The sequence below is a fragment of the Eumetopias jubatus genome, unplaced genomic scaffold (genome assembly GCF_037043125.1).
Source record: "Eumetopias jubatus isolate StellerSeaLion01/CBP00866 unplaced genomic scaffold, mEumJub1_p1.0 scaffold_13, whole genome shotgun sequence".
Classification (NCBI taxonomy): domain Eukaryota; kingdom Metazoa; phylum Chordata; class Mammalia; order Carnivora; family Otariidae; genus Eumetopias; species Eumetopias jubatus.
Genome location: NW_028274819.1, coordinates 39,188,336 through 39,207,332, shown reverse-complemented (window position 1 = coordinate 39,207,332; position 18,997 = coordinate 39,188,336). Strand labels below are relative to the sequence as shown.

Sequence of the window (18,997 nt, the reverse complement as noted above, 5' to 3'; positions counted from 1 at the left end):
TTGTAAATATTTTCCTGAGAGAAAAAGCCAAGATGCTTACAGCAACTCACCAGGCTCTCCTGAAGCACCCCTTTCCCTCCCTTTACCCCTGGCCTCTCTGACCTGACCGCCTCCTGGGTTTCCCTTGTTTCACTGTTCTCTTTGCTCTAGCCACACCACGCTCTGGGTTCTTGGAATGAAAGTGCAAGTTGTATCCTGTCTCAGGACCTTTCCACTGACCATTTCCTCTTTTGGAAGGCTCTTTACCCCTAGATAGTCACATAACCAACTTCCATACTTCATTCAGGTCTGTAGTAACAATCATCCCCCAGCAGGCCTTCCCTAACCACTCGAAGAAAAATTTCAGACAACCCCCCGCCTCCAATCACATGCTCTTCTCTCTATTACTTATACTATATAATTTACATTTAGTCTCATTTATTTTATAGTTTTACCACTAAAAGCTAAGTTCCATTAATATAGGGAATTTTTTGACCTTTTTTTTTTTTTGACTGTTGTATCCTCAGCAGTTAGAACAGTGATTTGGCATATACCAAGTGCTGAATAAATATCAGTTAGTTGAATGAATGACTTAAATGAATGGATAGGCAGCCCTTAATTTATGCTGGTGGTTAATCTGGACTTTTACATATTGTATTTGCCTAAAAGAAGGACAAGGAACAAGTATAGCAAACAGGGAAAATTTTTTAAATGTATATGTGTGTGTCTATCCATATCCATATCCATATCTATAGGTCTCCATGTATATAGTCACCATCCAGTTCTACCCAAATTAAACACAGGTCAGCCAGAGTCTCAGGTCATGTTGTAAAGATACCTTCAGTTCCAAGGACAGTCCAGAAGGTACGCGGAATGGTTTAAAACATCTTTGTCAGACAGAGTTTGGATCCATTCTGACTTTTTGTCTCCATAAATCTGAGCCACACTGCCTCCCCAAATTCACCCTCCCCCCGCCACCTTGGCCTCTGCCGCCCACTCCCCACTGCAGATGCTCCAAGAATTTTTCAAGTGGGGGGAGGGCCCTGAGGGATGAGATGTGAATGATTAACTTCAGCTGGGACTCCTTCGAGATTACAATCTCTGCTCCTGGGCACGTTTGCCTTTACATTCACCTGGGAAGCCCCACTAGACCCTGTTTCCTCTCCCAGCTGACCTTTTTATTCCCTCCTTCTTGGTTGGGGGAGGACTAGCTCTTCATTCCCCCTTTGAAAGGCTTCTGTTTGCTGAGCAAACTGACCACACAAGACCCTGCTTGGAGCCGGTTATTACTTCCTCCCCTACCCCACCCCCAGCACACACATGCGATCCCCCAGGCCCCCATCCTTCTAGAGAGGTAGCCCAAGCCAGGTGGGGGGGAGCCTTTCTCAGAGAAAGTCTTTGAAAGTTGCCAGGAGCCAACTGGTAGGATTTTTGGGGAGGGAGTTGGGGTTTTGGAGAGCATTTTAATCCTTCTTCATTTTAAAATAAAAGCTTGTGGCTATAACATAATTTTGCTTTTGAATTTTCAAGAGGAAAACAGTTGTTCATTGTTCACAGCATCTGTTTACATAGTTCCTTCTGAATTCCTTGATTACAGGTTTTAATAGGGATTAGTGGGTGCAACCCCTTCCCATCCCAGAACTAGGATTCTCTCCCATCCCACCTCCCATCCCAGCCTTTGTACCGTAATGTTTACAGTAGTGATGCGCAGAGTGAACTTCCTTTAAAAAAAAAAAAGCATCAGGAATTAATATGTATTTTTGTTGGCACTGTATTAAAATTGACATCACCAGAAATTATGTACGTCATTGTTCATTGTACAGATAGGTATCCTTTCCCTTTCAGGTTCAGAAGTTATCTCTGTAGGCTAATCATTTCAATCAAATGCTTTGCTTTCAACTGTCAATGGAATAAGCTGAGACAGGTTATCAGTGATTTTTTTGTGTGTCATTGTTAATAGTACCACTTTTGGCTGAAAGGATTTTTTTTCCAACATTTTGGCACAGTCCGTGGGGATTTTAAATGTTTTTTCACGTTTAGATTTCATTCAGCGGGACCCATTGTTGCAGATTCCCCTGGGACCATAGGGAGGGCTCTCCTACTAGATGCTTTACGGTAATGGTTTCAGAGTTTGGTGTTCGCTTTTGCTTTGCTGAAACTTTTCACAGCTGACTTGATACTAGCGGTCAGGCCTGACCTCTCGCTCCTTCAGCACTTAAGGGGTTAATTTTGTTGGTGGATCGGATTTCTTTCCTGGGCTGGGGAAGAGTGATCCGCGTCTGACTGGTCCTTTAGTAGCAGAGCTGCTGGGTGCCCGGGATTCCCTGGCCCAACGTGGGCTGGCTCAGCTGGCTGGCTGACGAGTTGCCACCGTGAGATTCATCCGGCTTCTTTGTCCGCTTTCTGTAAGGACCACAATGTAGTGAAATGCTCTGGCCTGGAAACCTTACCAGGTAGGATGATTTCCTAAAATTTTGGGGGCCTGGGGTGGGGTGTGCTGCGCGTCCTGCCTTGTCGTTCCTCGGATGATACTGGAAGGCCAGCAGAGCAACCAGGGGTGCCGCTGCCAAAATCCCCCGTGGGCTCGGTGGTGGGGGAGCTGCTGGTCAGGACTTCAGCATCCTTTACCCTGCCACCCCCAGCTCCTTTCACTCTAACCTTGCGAGCTCTGGAGGAAGCTGGAGCGTTACCCAAATGTCCTTGGTCCACCTGGACATTTGGGTAATGCATGTCAATCTTTTCCAGACCATTTTATCAGATTAGGGTGTTGAGACTGAAAAACTGGGTATTGATCACCCAGCTGTCTTGGATCCTTATTCCAGGCTTCTGGGGGGAGACCTTTCAGTTTGGGGCGGGAGTGGGGGTGGGGAGGAAAGAGCTGGAGAGAGGCAGTGTGGGCCCCGGCAAGGGCTGCTAGTGGTTTGGAGGGCCCTGATGAAAATGACTTGGAGTTGGAGGTTTTGTTTGGAATCTAAGAAGCCGGGTGAACTTGCGGTTGTATTTACTAATACTGCAAATTACTGGGTGGGTTTTTTTTTTCTGGAAACTGGGTTCCAGCAGAGATAGCATGGGAGATTTAAGTATGAGTATTTTTTCTTGTTAGCTAGGGCTGCTAGCTAACAAGAAAGCTGCCCAAAGAGAAACATTTCTATTTTTAAGCCAGACAAGAGGAAGAGAAAACAATGTTCATTATCACCTACTGCTAGCCAAGCATCTAGCAGACATTGTCTCATTTCATGTTCTCTGCAAAGCCAGCAATATTATCCTCAATTTGGAGGTGAGGCAATGGGAACTAAGAGAGGTTCAATAACTTGCTCAAGGTCACACGGCTAATAAGAGGCATAGCCGGCATGGGAACCTAGGTTTACCCGCCACTCTGCCTTCCTTGTTGGGCTTGGCAGATGGCTGTCGGAATGGCTTTATCTACAAGTTTAAACGTGGGTTCAGCTGGAGGAAGGACGCTTTTTGTTGCAGAGGACTCACTGAAGTGCACAGGATACTGGCAAGCATGGCCTGTCTGGGCTTTCCAGATTCTGCTTATTTCTGGGCGGAGGGGAGGGTGTGCGGGGGGGGGAGTCCTCTTTAAGAAGCCGCTCTGCTTTGCAGCAAGACCTGCCTGGGAGTTCTATGCTCTTTTTGAGGCTTCCAGGCTGGTGGATGGCTCTATGATTGGATTTGTGCTTATACCTGGTTCAGGGTAGGAGCCTAAGTGGAAGTCAAACCTGGGACAGCTGATGGCCTTGGAGCTGGCCTTGGGCTGCTGGGACTGTGCCCTGGAACTCTCAGGGGGCCTCCTGAGAGGCTGGATTTATTGAGTCCTGGAGGGAGAGGTTGTACACCCAGCATGTTAATGCTGACCCAAGCTTGGCACTAGCTGCTCACATGTGTGCTGGGGTTGGCTAATTAGCTAGGGCTGAACTGCTGTTAGGTTGCAAAGCTGATTTTGAGTGGTTTCTGGTTTTGTGGGGTTTGTTCTGTTTTGTTTTTTTAGTTTATTTATATTTTCAGTAATCTCTATACCCAATGTGGGGCTCGAACTCATGACCCTGAGATCAAGAGTCACACGCTCTTCTGACTGAACCAGCCAGTGGTTGTTTCTTGACCTGAATTCTCTTCCCTTCCCTGTTGCCCCAGAAGGGGTAGCTTTTTTTTTTTTTAAAGATTTTACTTATTTATTCATGAGAGGCAGAGGGAGAGAGAGAGAGAGAGAGAGAGAAGCAGAGGGAGAAGCAGGCTCCCAAGGAGCAGGGAGCCCGATGCGGGACTCGATCCCAGGACCCTGGGATCATGACCTGAGCCGAAGGCAGACGCTTAACCATCTGAGCCACCCAGGCGCCCCAGATGGGGTAGCTTTTAAGGGCAGGCCCCTGACAAACTGCAAAATGAGGCTGGATTGGTTTTGGGGTACAGCCATCTCTCTCAGCTACCCCAGACCTCTAAGATGTATTGGGAACTGAGAGAGAGCGAGAGCGCGAGCGCGCGTGTGCATGCGTGTGCGTGTGTGTGTGTGTCTGGGTAGGTAATGGGGATGGTGGGATTCCACACCCCCTCTCCATCTACTCTAGACCTAAGGCAGCCAGCCAATGCCCTGTCTGGAATTTGCCCCTTCCCACCTTTCTTTACCTACTTGGAGATGTTTTAGGAATAATTTGATTGCATTAAAAAGTGTCCTGGGCTTTTAGGATAACATGTGGGAGTTGTAAGTTCTTATATGACTGGGATCTACTTAAAAGTATCCTTTCTTGGGCACCTGGGTGGCTCAGTCGGTTAATTGTCTGCCTCCGGCTCAGGTCATGATCTCAGGGTCCTGGGATTGAACCCCACATTGGGCTCCCTGCTCAGCGGGGAGTCTGTTTCTCCCTCTTCTTCTGCCCCTCATGTTGCCCCCCCAAATAAATAAAATCTTTTTTAAAAAAGTATCCTTCCCTCTGCTCTTAAGTTGGATTAATGTGGTTAAGAAGAACTTGAGTTTTAGAATCGGGCAGATCTAGGTTCCAGTCCAGCTCCGTTTATTAGCTCTGGCACCTTGGGCAGACTGCCTAGCCTCTGGAAGCCTCAGTTTCCACATTTATGAAAAGAACATTAATAGTTTGTGCTTTGTAGGGTAATAGGAGCGTGTGGAGTAACGTGTGTTTAAGTACTTACTGCGGGTGCCTGGATCTCACTATGAAGTTGTCACCTTGTGTGTTTGCTGTGATTTGCCTTAGCTATATATGGTGTGCTGAACTCTGTTCATGTTTAGGGTACACATATCTTCTGGTAAAGAGAACACACCAGGACAGGTTTGTTGAGGAGGTCTTTTGGTCAAAGCTGACCGGCAGTGGACCGAGTATCAGCAGCCCTCTCTGGAGGAGCCTTGGAGGAGAGAGGGCTTTGTGTAGCTGAGGTCAGCAGACACGCTGGTGCCTCTTGTAACAATGAGGCCATAAGGCATCCTTCTGGGCTTTCCAGCCCGACCAAGCCCCTGGAGCCAAAGGGAGGAATTTCACGCTTACTCTGGGGACCACCTACTTGTTAAAGGAATGAGTTACCAAAATGGGACAAAGGTGCTGTGGGGTGAAACTCAACCCCTGGCATTCTGAATGCTGCTAAATCCCCTTGGAGCCCTCTTTATGGGGCTCTTGTTTCTCTCTCTCTCTCCACCCCAAAGATTGGCCTTGCACCTGGCACCGTCTGTAGAGGCTGCTTCTCCCCTGGGACGCTGTGGCAGCGAGAAGCAGCAAGTTCTTGCCCTAGAACTTCATCATCGGTTTCGTAATGTGGGCCTGTGTCTCCTTCCTGTGGCTCTCCCGGCTCCCGGGCTTCTGTACTGTAGCTGACAGGAGCTGGTTATCTCCGGAGTGCCTGCAGATCTGGTTTGCCGCGCCCCGCCCCCCCCCCCCCCCCCCCCCCCCCGACGAGAGGCTCCTGAGGCCTGGTGTTAGCACCCTACCGCAGGAGAGGAAGCCTGGCTCTCTTGGGGGGTGGGGGTGGGGGGAGGTGCTCTGACCAAGTCAGTGGTAGAGTCAAGGTTCAAATAAATCGATTTTACTTTTCTCTCTAGGGCTGTGCTGCCTCCCTCTGGAGCCTCCCGGGCTTTGTGGTCCCCTGGCCCACTGCTAGAGGAGACTACATTCCTTGGGATTTGTGTCTGCCCTTACTTTTATTCAAACTCAAGTTCTGGGCCATTTTGCAAACCATGGAGGCTGATCTCAGAGGGTGAAATCTAGAGAGAGGAGGCTTGCTTATGGCTTTTTTCGAGTAACTCTTATCTTTTTTTTTTTTTTTTTTTTGGTGTGGAAAACATTGAAGCCCTAACAGTACATATGATGTGCAGGGAGTAAAGTGCGTCAGATAAATAAATAAGCTGGTTACACACTCTGGGATCTGTGTTTGAACCCCAGCCTCAGCATTTCTTTGTATGACCTTTGGGCCTTCTTTCCAGGCCTCAGTTGTCTCACCTCTAAAATGGGTATCATGTTAGTACCTATCTCATGGTACCCAGAGAAAATGTAAGTAACAGGGTCTGGCACGTACGTAAGCCATCAGTAAGTGTTATTTGTATCATGGAGTTGTGAAGATTAACTGAAATAATGCATGTAATTAGCATGAGGTCTGGCACAACTTTGAACTTCATTTAAAGTAGGCTGTTCTATTATTACCATTCCCAGATAGACAAGGAAAGGTGGGGTTCTGTAGGAGTGCTCTTGCAGTCTTTGAAGGTGGATTTTCTTAATAGGCCCCAGCAGTGGCTGGAGGAGGTGATGCTCTTTAGAATACCTCCTGGGAGGGAAATAGTTAACATACCTGTCTGGTGGGAAATGAAGGTAGCCAAACCCTTTCCCTTCCCCAGGGGTTACTGCTAAGCCTACAGTTGGGCTTGCTCACTCATCCACACCAAAGGATCTCATTCCGCTCGGGCCCTGGGGTTTCACGGGAACAATTGCCTTGAACAATAGCCAGAAAACGAGTTCCACCAGTCTGGGCTTTTGCAATACAGCTGTCTGGCGGGGGGCACAGGGCCTTGAAAGTGAGCTCTGCTGTGATTCTGGGGCAGAACTGGAAAAGTAAGCAGGTAAGGCCTGGACACAGCCTTGGTGGCTCTGTAGCATGTGTTCAGCCACCAGGAGAGAGGCAGAGAGCGGGGCTGGCCCGGACTGCTCCTTAGGACACAAAGGGCCTTCTGGAGGTGGACCAGGCTTTGGGGTTTGGGGGTAGGGTGTTAGGAGCTGCTGCTTGTGAAGACTGATTTTAAGAACCATAGTTACAGTAGTTCCTCCAGGCTAACCTGCTGTGGTTTATCACTGAGCAGAGAACGAGTATGTATCTGCAACAACGTGATTGTTTTTTTCGTTTGTTTTTTTTTTACAACATTGGTTAGCATGTCTTTCCCTTGAGTAAACAACATTATCTCACAGGGAGTCCGTTTGAAGAGTGTAATGACCCTCTGGACCCTTCAGTAACTCCTCAGAGCTGGAGTCTTGCTGAAACGCAGGATTCCTCACGCATGGGTGTATAAATCCTAGTGGAAAAATCCATTTAATCATCCCTCTAACCTTGGGATTCCATTTTGCTTTTTTGCTTCATGGGAGATGAAGTTATAAATATGAAACCACATTAATTCAGGACCATTACAAATTCCTGCTGCATTCTGGGTACTCCCTGGAAGAGCTTGATATTAAAAATGTGTCCAGATTAGAGGTGGTTTTTCGGGGAGGGGGTGCACGGGTGAAGGCACGTTTCTCTTCCTGGTTCTGTGGAATGCGCACTCCCAACAACAGGGAGGAAAACAGGGAGTGTGAAGGGCTAAGATAATTTATGATGCTTTCACCTGCGTTCTTCGTAGCAGATAGCTTGTGTTTGTTTGGCTGTTAAAATTGTGCTTTAAGCCTTCTGAGTGGCGCTTGAATTCCTGACACAGTGATGTCAGTATGTCTTCTAAGAGTGAAACAGGATCCTCCTGCTTATGGGCCTTTCCATTTTTGAGTGGATTTTCTGATCACTTTTGGAGAATCTTTTCTTTTCACATCTGTCTTTCAAGAGGTAGTAGACAGGGGCCTCTGGGTCGCTCAGTCGGTTAAGCATCTGCCTTCGGCTCAGGTCATGATCCCAGGGTCCTGGGATCGAGCCCCTCATTGGGTTCCCTGCTCTGTGGGGAGCCTGCTTCTCCCTCTCCCTCTGCCTGCCGCTCCCCCTGCTCCTGCTCTCTCTCTCTCTCTCTCTCTCTCTCTCACTCTGTCAAATAAATAAATAATTTTTTTAAAAAAAGAGGTAGTAGACAAACAGTCAAGTAGACAAACCATGGTTGTGGTCAAAATGAGGTCTCTTCTTGATGCACTTGGTTACTGTCAGCTGGTGGAGGTTCTTTGGTGATTCAACCTGCTAGCAGACAGATTTCCAAGCTGATCTATATGTACTCGATTTTGGATGAACTAGAAGGTTGCATGGAGTCTGGTTTGAAAACCACCCTTCTGATGACCTCTGGGCCCTAAGCCTCTTGTTTCATCCCGTGGAAAATGAAAGTAGAAAAATACATGTAATGTGCCTAGTACAGTACCTGGCTTTTGGTAAACACCTTCAGTGGTGGCTATTAGGTAAGATCGCATTCTATTCCTTTGTGGATAAATAGTGCGATCTAATGCAAACTCTATATTGTGCCTTGGATTGTTGCCCCTATAGGAGGTTCTGCAAACTCAAATTGCAAGGCCAGCCAGGTGAGTGAAGAGGTTCAGGTGGGGATTGTGTTAAATGGGAAAGCGTGTCTCTGTCCAAAAAGGGCCGCTGCTACTCAGGGCTAGCTGATTGTCTCCTGTGTATGAGATATTGGCACCTATTCCAAGTATTTAAAAGATTGTGTGGGCTTAAATAAATATTCGGAGGGGTGAAATTAGCAATGAAGAAACCCAAAGACTAGAAAGTCCAGTTACCTGTCGGGGCAGTTTTTACTGACTGGGAGGAGATGCTCTGAGACTCGTAGGGACCTTCATGTGCCCATTTGCCTCTGTACCAACTTTTCTCTGAGCTTAAACTCCTAGGATGTCCATTAGAAAGCGACCTCCAGGATGGCTGCATCCAGCTCCCTCATTCTTCGGATGTCTGAGACCTAGAGAGAAAATGAGGTCTCCAGACTCGAACAGGAAGTAGTTCTGGGGAGGGCTGGGGTCAGGGCCTGGCTCTCCTGGCCCCTTGCTGTCGCCACTTCCATGCCTCGAAGGAGAGTGTGGCACAGCAGAAAGCGTTGGTGGGCCTGGGATCTGCCACATTGCAGGCTGTCACTATTACCTGTGCTGGCACCTGGCTGGTGGCTTGAGGAGGTATCAAAGGCTATAGAAATGTCTGGAACCCGTGCAGTTTCTACTTGGTGCAGTTTCTTTTTGCTTATCTCCCTGTGTTACATTTCCGTTTGTGTCTGGGCTCTGTGTTTTTGTCTGTCACATCCCCTGGCCTTGCTGTCGAGGGTAGGGACACCTGGGGGTCATCACTGCATTCATACTGCCTTGCACGATGCCTGACACGTAGAGGGCACTGACTGAGTGGGTAAGATGAACAAATGAATCCAAGGTCCCTGGCTCAGGATCCAAAGATAGTGAGTTTAAGAGTTTGGAAGAACAAGGGCAAATGTTTGACGGAGTTCCTTCCACCCACCCATTGGCTGCAAATAGGTGAAGGTTGTTTTCCGTTCTGATCACTTGTCACTCCTGTTGTGCCATTGTATGACTGCCAGTGGGGGGCACTTCATTGAGTAGAGAAAAAGGTGCACGCCTGATCTGCCTGCAGAGCAACGTGTTTGCATTGATGGTTCGAAGCAATCACTGGAAGCATCTTCTTGCCATTTTTCTAGCTGTCTCTGCCAAAGAATTTATAGGGCATAAACATGATATGCTGTCGTGGGGGGAAAAAAAAAAAAGTCAGGGAAACCAGCCAGGCTCTGTATCCCATGCTCTTCTGAATTTCCGATAATACAGCCCATGAGGCAGGAGGAGGGCCTGGGGTTCTGCTCTGCTCTGCTCCTCTCCTCAGGGTGTCAGATACGGTGAGATTTGGGGAGCACTTTTGAAGTAGCTTTGAAAGCCTTGCAATGTAGAGCAAAGGTGAACTGGAGTCGGGGAGAACTAGTAAAAAGAGAAGGTGTGCTCTCTTGGGTTCATTTATTCTTCTGGTCATCCATATAAAAATCATTCATTTATTCACAAAACGAAATCTACCATAATAGTTCTCTAAATGTCTAAGGAGTGCTCTTGTGCTCAACAGGAACATCTTAGAATGCATTAGGTTTTACTGTTCAATTTACTAAAGCTTTGAGTTTTAAACCTAGGTTTTCTTAGAAATCTCACCTATAAACCAAGTGTTTTTGTATAAATTAAGATGATTTCCACTTGTTATTTGATTAGTACTTTGTTAATTTAGATTGAACAAATTGGATTTTGACAATTAGTACTGTTTGGAAACCTGGATAATTAAATTTCCTTAAGTATTTTTGATATTTAAGGCAAGTTCAACATGCCTGGTTTCCTCAAGTTCTTCAAACGTCTGACAGGGTGGACTTACCAGCCTAACAAGCAAAATCTTTCTAAGCACTTAACTCTTGCAAATCAAATAAACTAAAGTTAAAATGTCATAAATTAAGTTTTCTCAAACACTGTAATTCTTTTTTTACAGGCTAACTCCCAATCCTTAAACCTTTCATCTTAAAAATCTCAAATCAGAAATGAGGAGTCATTTAAAATGGAAATCAGAAGACTGTTTTTATTTAGATTCCTTTAATATGCCCCATATTCTTTTAAGTATTATAAATATACAGAGATTATCCCAGTGATCACAAAGATTTCATCCTGTACTTAAGTATTCATATTGTGATTTACTCCCTCAGCTCCCCTCCTCTTTTTAAACCTTCCCAACGATTTAAAGTCATTTGCTCCCAACGAAGGGGAATGGGTTTGTCATCTCCAGTGGGCTCCCAACCATCATACGTGTTCAAGAGCAAGACGCAGGGATGTTCACATAGTATTCCAGAATGGAATGATTGTTCCAGAGCCATAGCTGGATACACGGTAGTTCTTTCCGCTGTGTACCCTGGGTCCCTTGAACCTCTTAGCTGGAATCTCATTTGACCATGCAGCCAACACAGATCCTTTGTGTTCCTTTCACATTTCCGTTGTAATCCATTTCTGTAACCCCTTTCGATATTGCTCACTTGGACCTGGGTCAGTGGACTTTGGTACCCCGGGTGCAGGTTGTACCTAATTGCCTTTGCCACTTGATTTGATGCAACTAATGTTCTTCCTGCCTGAATGAATTCTGCATGCTTTCTACATTTTTCCCATCTGACTCTTCAGCCACATGTCTGGAGTCATTTTACAAACAAATGGCAGTTCCCAGTTCGGGAGCACAAATACACCAGGTGACAGAAACCAAAGCAAACTAGTTTTGAGCAAAAGAAAGGAATTTATTAATTCTCACTTCCAGCCACCCAGGGGGTGCTTCTGTCTCCCCAGAGCCTCAGGTATGGCTGGATAGAGGTGCCCATGTGAGTCATTCCTCTCGACTCTGCTTCCTTCTGTGCTAGCTGCCTTCTCGGGCAGGTGAGGGCAAAGTGGCCCCTGGAGGTTCAGACTCCCTCTGCACCTCTTGCAGAGTTGTGCTTGGTTCTTCTCGGCATCTCCTGTGTGGTCATGCAGGCTGGGGGAGTGCTGTCTTTAGGCCAAGTTAAAGAGATCATTCCAGCACTTGACAGCTCTTCAGAAGTTTATGGGCGCCGTGAGTATCTGAGAGGGGCCCAGAAGAGCCAGCGTCTGGCCCACGTCCCCTTATTAGGGCAGCACCGTTATCCCAGGGCAGCTCCTGCAAGGACTTTACCTTCAAGTCCCATCTTGAAACTCACTGACTCTGATCTGGGTGGCTCGTGATCCCTTACACCCTGAATTTGGGGGAGAGGACAAGTGGGAAGTAACTGATTTTTACATCCAAACGGACTTGCCAGTATCCCAAAAGATCCAGAAGGGAGGGAGACATGGCTGGTTCTCCATATGCAGGGACAGCTGGTCTCTGGCACAAAGAGAGCTTCTTGCTCAGCCCGGGCTGCCCTCGGTGTCACTGCATCCTCATCCCCGGGGCCCTCATGCCCGCCTTCCGTGGCAGCAGCCCCTGGCTTCTCCCCATCCGGGCCGGCTCAGTCAGGGCAGCCCCAAGATGCTACGGGCACCGATGTGGGAAACATCACGTTTACAATAAGCGCCACATGCCCTTCTGGAATAACAGCTTGGTGTTGAAAGGCCATACGGGAGGAGCGGGTACAATTTCAAAGCAAAAACTCCGGGGCTTGGATTCATGGGCATCTGTTACTAACTTCCCGCCTTCTCCCTGCCAGCCACACTCCTCTCTTCAATCCTCTTTCTTCTTCACTGGATTATAGGAAATTTTAGATATATTAAATTGCTAACCCCAGAGAGCAGATGCAATTAAAGACTCCTGTGACTTTTTTTTTTTTTTTTTTAATCATCAGGAGAGCCGATTTGGGTCCTTTTTCATCTGTTAGGTCATGCTCTCCCCAGCAGAGCTTTACATGGTTGCCAGCCTAGTGGTATCATCCACGTGTCCCCCATAAAGAAACTGAGGCCTAGGAGTTGTGGCTTGTCAAAGAATGAGCTGGGGGGAGGAGGCCGAGCTCAGAGGCCACAGATGGTGGTAACTTATTGTCGGAGCTTGTCCTGTCTTTCCTCTGCATAGGATTTCAGCCCAGAGGGGTTTGATAAGCATGTACCACGTGCCTGGAGGCAGAGGGGACATGGCTCACAAAGGGGTGAGGTTGACATTGCTGCAGCATCGCCCTGCAGGTGGAGGCAGAAGTGCGGAGATGGCCTGTGGATAAGACCCTCCGAGCCTCGGCCTCCTCCCGAGGGAGTGAGCCATGTCATGTTCTGGTGTGCCCTGAAAGCTGACATGGTGGAAAGCCATTTGGCATCACAGTAAAGAAGGTGGCTCTGGAGTCAGAACGGCTGGACCCAGGTGCTGTTCCATCTTTTACTGGCTATCTGGTCCAGTGCAACCTTGCCTGCCTGCCTTTCTTTTTTCTTTCAAAGATTTTATTTTATTTTAGAGAGAGAGCACACACGTGAGTGAGGTGGGCAGGGGAGCAGAGGGAGAGGGAGCGGGGAGGAATCTCAAGCTGACTCTGTTCTGAGTGCAGAGCCCGACCCTGGGCCGGATCCCATGACCCCAAGACTGCGACCTGAGCCGAAACAAGAATCAGGTGCCCAACCAGCTGAGCCACCTGGGCACCCCACCTTTCTTACCTTTCTAAGCCTCAGTGTCTCCACCTGCACAATAGGAAAACAAGAATACTCACCTTTTCCCACTAGATCAAGTAGATCAGGTTATATTTATATATGAAGCTTACTTTGTAGTTCACTCGACTTCTCACTCCCATGAGTTTAAATTCACAAGTATTTACTGAGCACCTGCTCTATGCCTGCTACCCTGCAACCAAACAAATGAGAAAATGTGGCAGGCTTGGTTGGGGTGCAGGACGTGGGCATTGTAGGCCCAGGGACCAGGGGAGGCCTTTCTGAGGAGGTGACGCTTGACAAGGAGGCAGGGGCGTGTCCAGGAAGAGGGACAACAACTGTAGAGTCTTGAACCCAAGAACCCTGTTGGCATAGAAGCAGCCCATGCGACCGGAGCCAGTGAGCGATGAAGAGGTGGGCCCGAGGCAGGACTGGAGAGGGAAGTCGGATTGGAGGCTCTTGAGCACCAGAGGAAGGAGTTTGGGCTTTAAGTGCCTGAGAAGCCCCTGGAGGGGTAGTAAGCCGTGGAGCCAGAGGATGTGATTCATGTTTCAGAACGATGGTCCTGGCTGCTGTTGAGAATGGACTGTTAGGGAAAAGTGGGGCAGGGAGCCCAGCGGCCTCTTCGCGGTTGCCCAGGCAGAGCTGAGACCAGCTGGAAGTGCAGACAGCAGGAGAGGTGGAGGGCTGGGCACGCACGGATACATTTTGCAGGTAGACGCCGTAGGACCAGGGGATGGGTTAAAAGTCTTGGTGGCGGTGGGACACGAAGAGGGGAAAGAAGAACCATTGTTTGGAGGTTGGACTTGAGCGGTAGGGGTGGCCTCAGTGGATTTGTGGGCTGGGAAATGAACTCTGTTTTCGATGTGTCCTGGGATGCTGTTAGATTTAGAAGCGCTAATCGAATTGACAGGTGTCTGCTGACTTCTGGGGCTTTCCTTCCCTTGGCATTTCACTCCAGGAGTGCAGTCCAGAGAATTCGTAGAGCAGCTCATCTTGGCACTGTGACCCCGGAGAGAGTGCCGCTCTTGACTCTGTCTGCTTCCAGCACTAGTCCCCAAGCCCACCACTCTTCCTCTGCCGCTAGGTCTGCGAAGTAGCCATTGGCTTCCACAGAGTTGCCAAGATAGAGTTGAGGACGGGGTAGGAGGCAGGTAGGGTCTTCAGCCCCCCCTGCTCAGGAGAGCACGCTCCATGTGGGGGACGGTCCGTCTCAGCCACTACACCCAGCAGCCAATCCAGAACAGCAAGGATAGACGGTGCCCTGGAGGTGAGTCACGTTAGAGGCAAAAGAACTTCGTCTGGGGCTTTATGACACGAGGTGCCTTCGGGGCTGGTATGCACTTGTCTGTATTGTTGGCCTGAGCTGACCCAGCATGAGGTTTGGGTGCTCAGGATGTGTTTGTCTCGGCAGCTGGGATGACAGCAGCTCCGTCAGCAGTGGGATCAGCGACACCATAGACAACCTCAGCACCGATGACATCAACACCAGCTCCTCCATCAGTTCCTATGCCAACACACCTGCCTCCTCTCGCAAAAACCTGGATGTGCAGGTAAGCAACAGGCTTCTCCTGCGGCCCCTGCCAGCAGGGGGCCTCGGGCTTGAGGACCAGGGGGCCATTTGGGGTGAGCAGCATCCCCAGGTCCATGAGATGAGGCCTGATCACCTGCTCACTGCCTGTGCTCTCATCTCACTAGTCCTGGCCTCCACCTGCAGAGAAAGGAGGGGTCAGGCAGTGGGGCACTAGAAACAGGAATGGGGAGGCCTCACCGTTGTCTGTGAAGGTCTTGATAAAAACCTGTTTCCTTCCTGGACTTTCATTTCAGAATCTGTTTTTGTTTTGTTTTGTTTTGTTTTAAAGAGGATGCTGGACTCATTTGGTCATTCTTAGCCTGGAGTGTGTGTCTTCTCCTAGCCACAGTGAGCCACCGCTGTCCAGGGTACATGCTGATCTCCCCAGAGTGATGGGGTGGGAGCAAACGTTGACAGCCTTGGGCTGGAAGACCAATAGCTCCTGACCAGAGGCTGGGAAATGTTGGTCTGAAGGTCACGTCCTCATGCTGATATTTGTCCATTGGCTTATGGTATCCCCTTCTTTTAAACCAGATTCCATTTCAAGTTTTATATCTATCTATCTATCTATCTATCTATATTTATTTTAAAGATTTTATTTATTTGAGAGAGAGAGTGTAAAAGCAGGGGGTTTGCGGCAGGGAGAGGGAGTAGCAGACTCCCCGCTGAGCAGAGAGTCCAACGTGGGGCTCGATCCCAGGACCCTGGGATCATGATCTGAGCCGAAGGCAGATGCTTAACTGACTGAGCCACCCAGGCACCCCTGATTCCGTGTCAAATTTTAAAAAATTGCATTATTTCACATGAAAATGAGATTCTGGTTTCTCTTAAAGATCAGAATATATTGCTTTCTTGAGCCTACATTCTCCACATGGCAACAGTCAACAGGTGTCCAAGTGTCTGCCCCCTTCAGACAGGGAGCCCTTGTTCCAGCATGCCCCAACTGCTCCTGCTTCAATATACCTGCCAGACCCCAGGGTGCTTGAGTTTTCAACCCCTACTTTAAAACACTGAGACTGTATGTCTCGGATACTGTGCTCCCTTCTGTTTGCTTCCAAAGTGGTTTCATGTGGGTGTTTTCACTGACCTTCATAGCGCTCCTTCGTGGGCAGAGGGGTTGGTTCTAGCAAACCCATTTTACTAGGAGAAAAGTGAGGTGCCATCCTCATAGCCAGTCCCCAAGTTGGGACTGACCTGTGCAAGGACTGGTCAGCTGTGGTGGCCCTGGCTTATGTGGCCTGGGATCTTTTTTATGATGGGTCCTTCCCACCAGTGGGGGCCAGTGCCTCCGGTGACACCACTCGAAGCTCTGATTGGGACACAGTCTCCCAGAGGAGCCTGGGGGAGGGCAGAACTGACACTTGCCCCCTTCCTTCACTCCCTTCCACACCAGCTTCCTTTCTCACTTGTTTCTCAGCGAGACAGGAGGTTCTTTGGAAATTTCTATGCTTTCAAAGGTATCTCTTTTTTTTTTTTTTTTTTTTTTTGAAGACAGGGCTAAATAAAGAACGTGTCAGAGTGTGGGAGTACTTGTGTCCCACAGAAATGTGGACCTTGACTGCCTGAGGAAATATGTTGGGTGTTGCCTCTGGGATTGCCTGTGATTTCTTGAATTTGCACTTTCTCCAGAATTTCTAATTATTTTTAAGTGAGAGTTGAATTGTGATGGTAGTGGTGAAGAAAAAACACGACCCAGATGAAGGAGGTGCAAGATGTTGGGGGTGCTGATAATATTCTATATCTTGATCTGAGTGGTAGTTATGGAAGTAGGTTAATTTTATAAGACGTATTCAGGCTATATACTTAATATTGTGTGTGTAGTATATGAATGCTATACCCCATTTTAAAAGGGTAATTAAAAAAAAGGAACCATACCTAAGCCACACTGCTTGAGAGTGATCACTGTTTGATCAGTGATCAGACACAAGTTAGAAACACAGCCAGCCTGTGTCCCTGCTGCCTAACCCCTGCCAACTTTTTTCCTTTCCTCGTGGACACTAATTTTTTTTTTCTGAGAGTCTTTTAAATTTCAGGGTAACAATAACAAGCTCTTAGACTCTCCTTAGATACTGAGGTGGGGAACCAAGAGAGGAGAGAGACAGACAGACTGAGGGGGTTGCGGTTTGTGGAGAGAGAGGGAGAAAGAGGATGGGGGAGGGAGGGAGAGATGAATATCAGTAGGTTTCTCTTTTGTTTACTTTTGGAGGTAGGAAGAGTCTTGCTTTTAAGATGCAGGTTGAGCCAACAAAAGGGTTAGAAGAATCTCTTGTCTTTGTTTCCCTCCCACAAAGGTAGGATTGGCATCTGTTTTCCATATTGATACAGAGTAAGCATCGGGGATTTACAAATGATTTCCTCTCTGATAGACTCAGATTTGGCTAAGGCCAGTGCCGCCTCTTTGACCAGCTCTTTGCCTTCGTCTAGAAAATGTCACATCAGAAAAGGTTCAAGAATACTACACAAACGTGTCTTTTGATCAGTTTCAGAAGGTTAATTTCAAGGGATGGAAGGGGTTTAATATTCATTGGGTTGGTTTGTTTTGTTTTTGTTTTTTGGGGGGTGTCTTTTTTTGCTATAAAACTGCCTGAATTTGAAATATTTAAATAAAAACTAAGCCAGTAAGTCTTGGAATACGATCAATGCAGACTTGCACCAGTAGTTACTAAGATTCCCAGGGAGGTGGTTTCTCTGGCATCCCTTTGTTCCTGTCCGGGGAGTATCTCCAAATATTTGAATCGGCGTAAATTGCAGCCTTGTCCCCTCCTCCCCTCATCCCACTCCGAGGAAAGCCAAGGGCCATTACTCCTCTCAGAGCAGCACCAGGCAACGGGAAGATGTGCGCTGCCATCATTCCCCGGGGCTCGTTCAGGTTTCCGTCGCAGCCTGGCTTCCCGACCGAACGGGGAGCGCGCAGTGTCCCAGGCGAGGCGGGGAGAGGCGGGGAGCGGCAGGAAGCCGCAGCTGAGCAGTCTGCCGGGAAAGCAGGTTGAGGACAGGTTGCCTGGCCAGCTTTGCCTATTGGAAAAGCTGCTGAGGAACTGCTGAAAGGAAATCCACCCAAGGAACAGGGAAGTTGTGGTCTGGAAGCCCAAGGAGCAACCTTGTTAGCGGAGCAGATCACAGGGGAGCTGTCCTTGAGAGACGAGAGCCCCCTTTGTCTGTGAGTGACTGTTCTCCTCAAGGGTGTGGAGGGGCACTGAGGGTGCCCTCGGCAGGACGCACATGCCCAGGTGTCCGGCACCGGGCCTCCCATCACTGCTCCCCAGCTGGGCAGAGAATCTCCTGGCTTGAGGTCTGACAGCCTTTGGACGGACTTCCTCCATGAGGACTGGTGAGTCCAGTTGGGCAGCGAAACCAGGTTGCGGGGTTAGGGAGAAGGGGTTGAGCTGCTGGTTCTGTGGCATCCTCGGATAAGCTAATCAGCCTCTTCAAGCCTCTGCCTCCTGGTCCGTAAAATCACAGCAATTAAGGAATGTGGTAGTGACATGGAAATACTTTATCTGAATGTGGTCTCGTGGTATTTCATTCTTGGTAGGTACTCAGGAGTCTTCTTTTTTTTTTCTTTTTTCTTTCTTTCCTTCCTTCCTCTGGATTACCTGTCCGCCTGCCTCCCTCCCTCCATTCATGTCAGTAACCAGAGTTTGACTGTGTTCTTAATATATCTTGCAATTCATTTTATATTTTGCAGCATTTTATTTTTAGGACAGAGGACTTGTAACAAACACCTCTCTCTCCCCCACGTAATCATCTCATCTGTCCATTCATGTCCGTGGTCATTCAGTATTTCCTCTCAGTCTGTCGAAGGTTCCATTCCAGGTGCCAAGATACAGAGGAGCGTATATCAAAATTCCTTTCGTTTTCACTGCCTGTGAGGTTTTTAATATATGAGAGGAGGAAGATAATTCCACGTGAGTTTAACTTTTGCTACTCAAGGAAATAAAATTCTGAATTCTGTGGCAAGGATCCCTGTCCTTTGTGAGGCCTCGAGTGAGCCTGGAGCTCTCTGGCTGTTCTCTGGATGTTGGTCTGGATGCAGGGATAGGGTTTGGCTGGGGGCAGGCAGGGGTGGCCCTTCGGCCCACCTGCTAGGTGCTGCTGCTTGTGACTATAGGCAAGTTACTTTCCTTCTTCCCCCCTGTACTTTCCTGGTCTGTAGAATATGGATAATAGCACAAGCTCAGAG

The 18,997-nt window shown here is 48.2% G+C and overlaps 1 protein-coding gene across 5 annotated transcripts in view; it reads left to right on the top strand.

Moving 5' to 3' along the window:
• Nucleotides 1–18,997, top strand: part of NAV2 (neuron navigator 2) — a 383,040-nt gene that overhangs the window by 295,947 nt on the left and 68,096 nt on the right. For all 5 annotated transcript variants that reach the window (XM_028117715.2, XM_028117716.2, XM_088017420.1 and 2 more), the window contains one exon: nucleotides 14,656–14,794. In XM_028117715.2, the coding sequence (XP_027973516.1) occupies nucleotides 14,656–14,794 (139 nt within the window). The remainder of the gene's footprint in view (nucleotides 1–14,655; nucleotides 14,795–18,997) is intronic.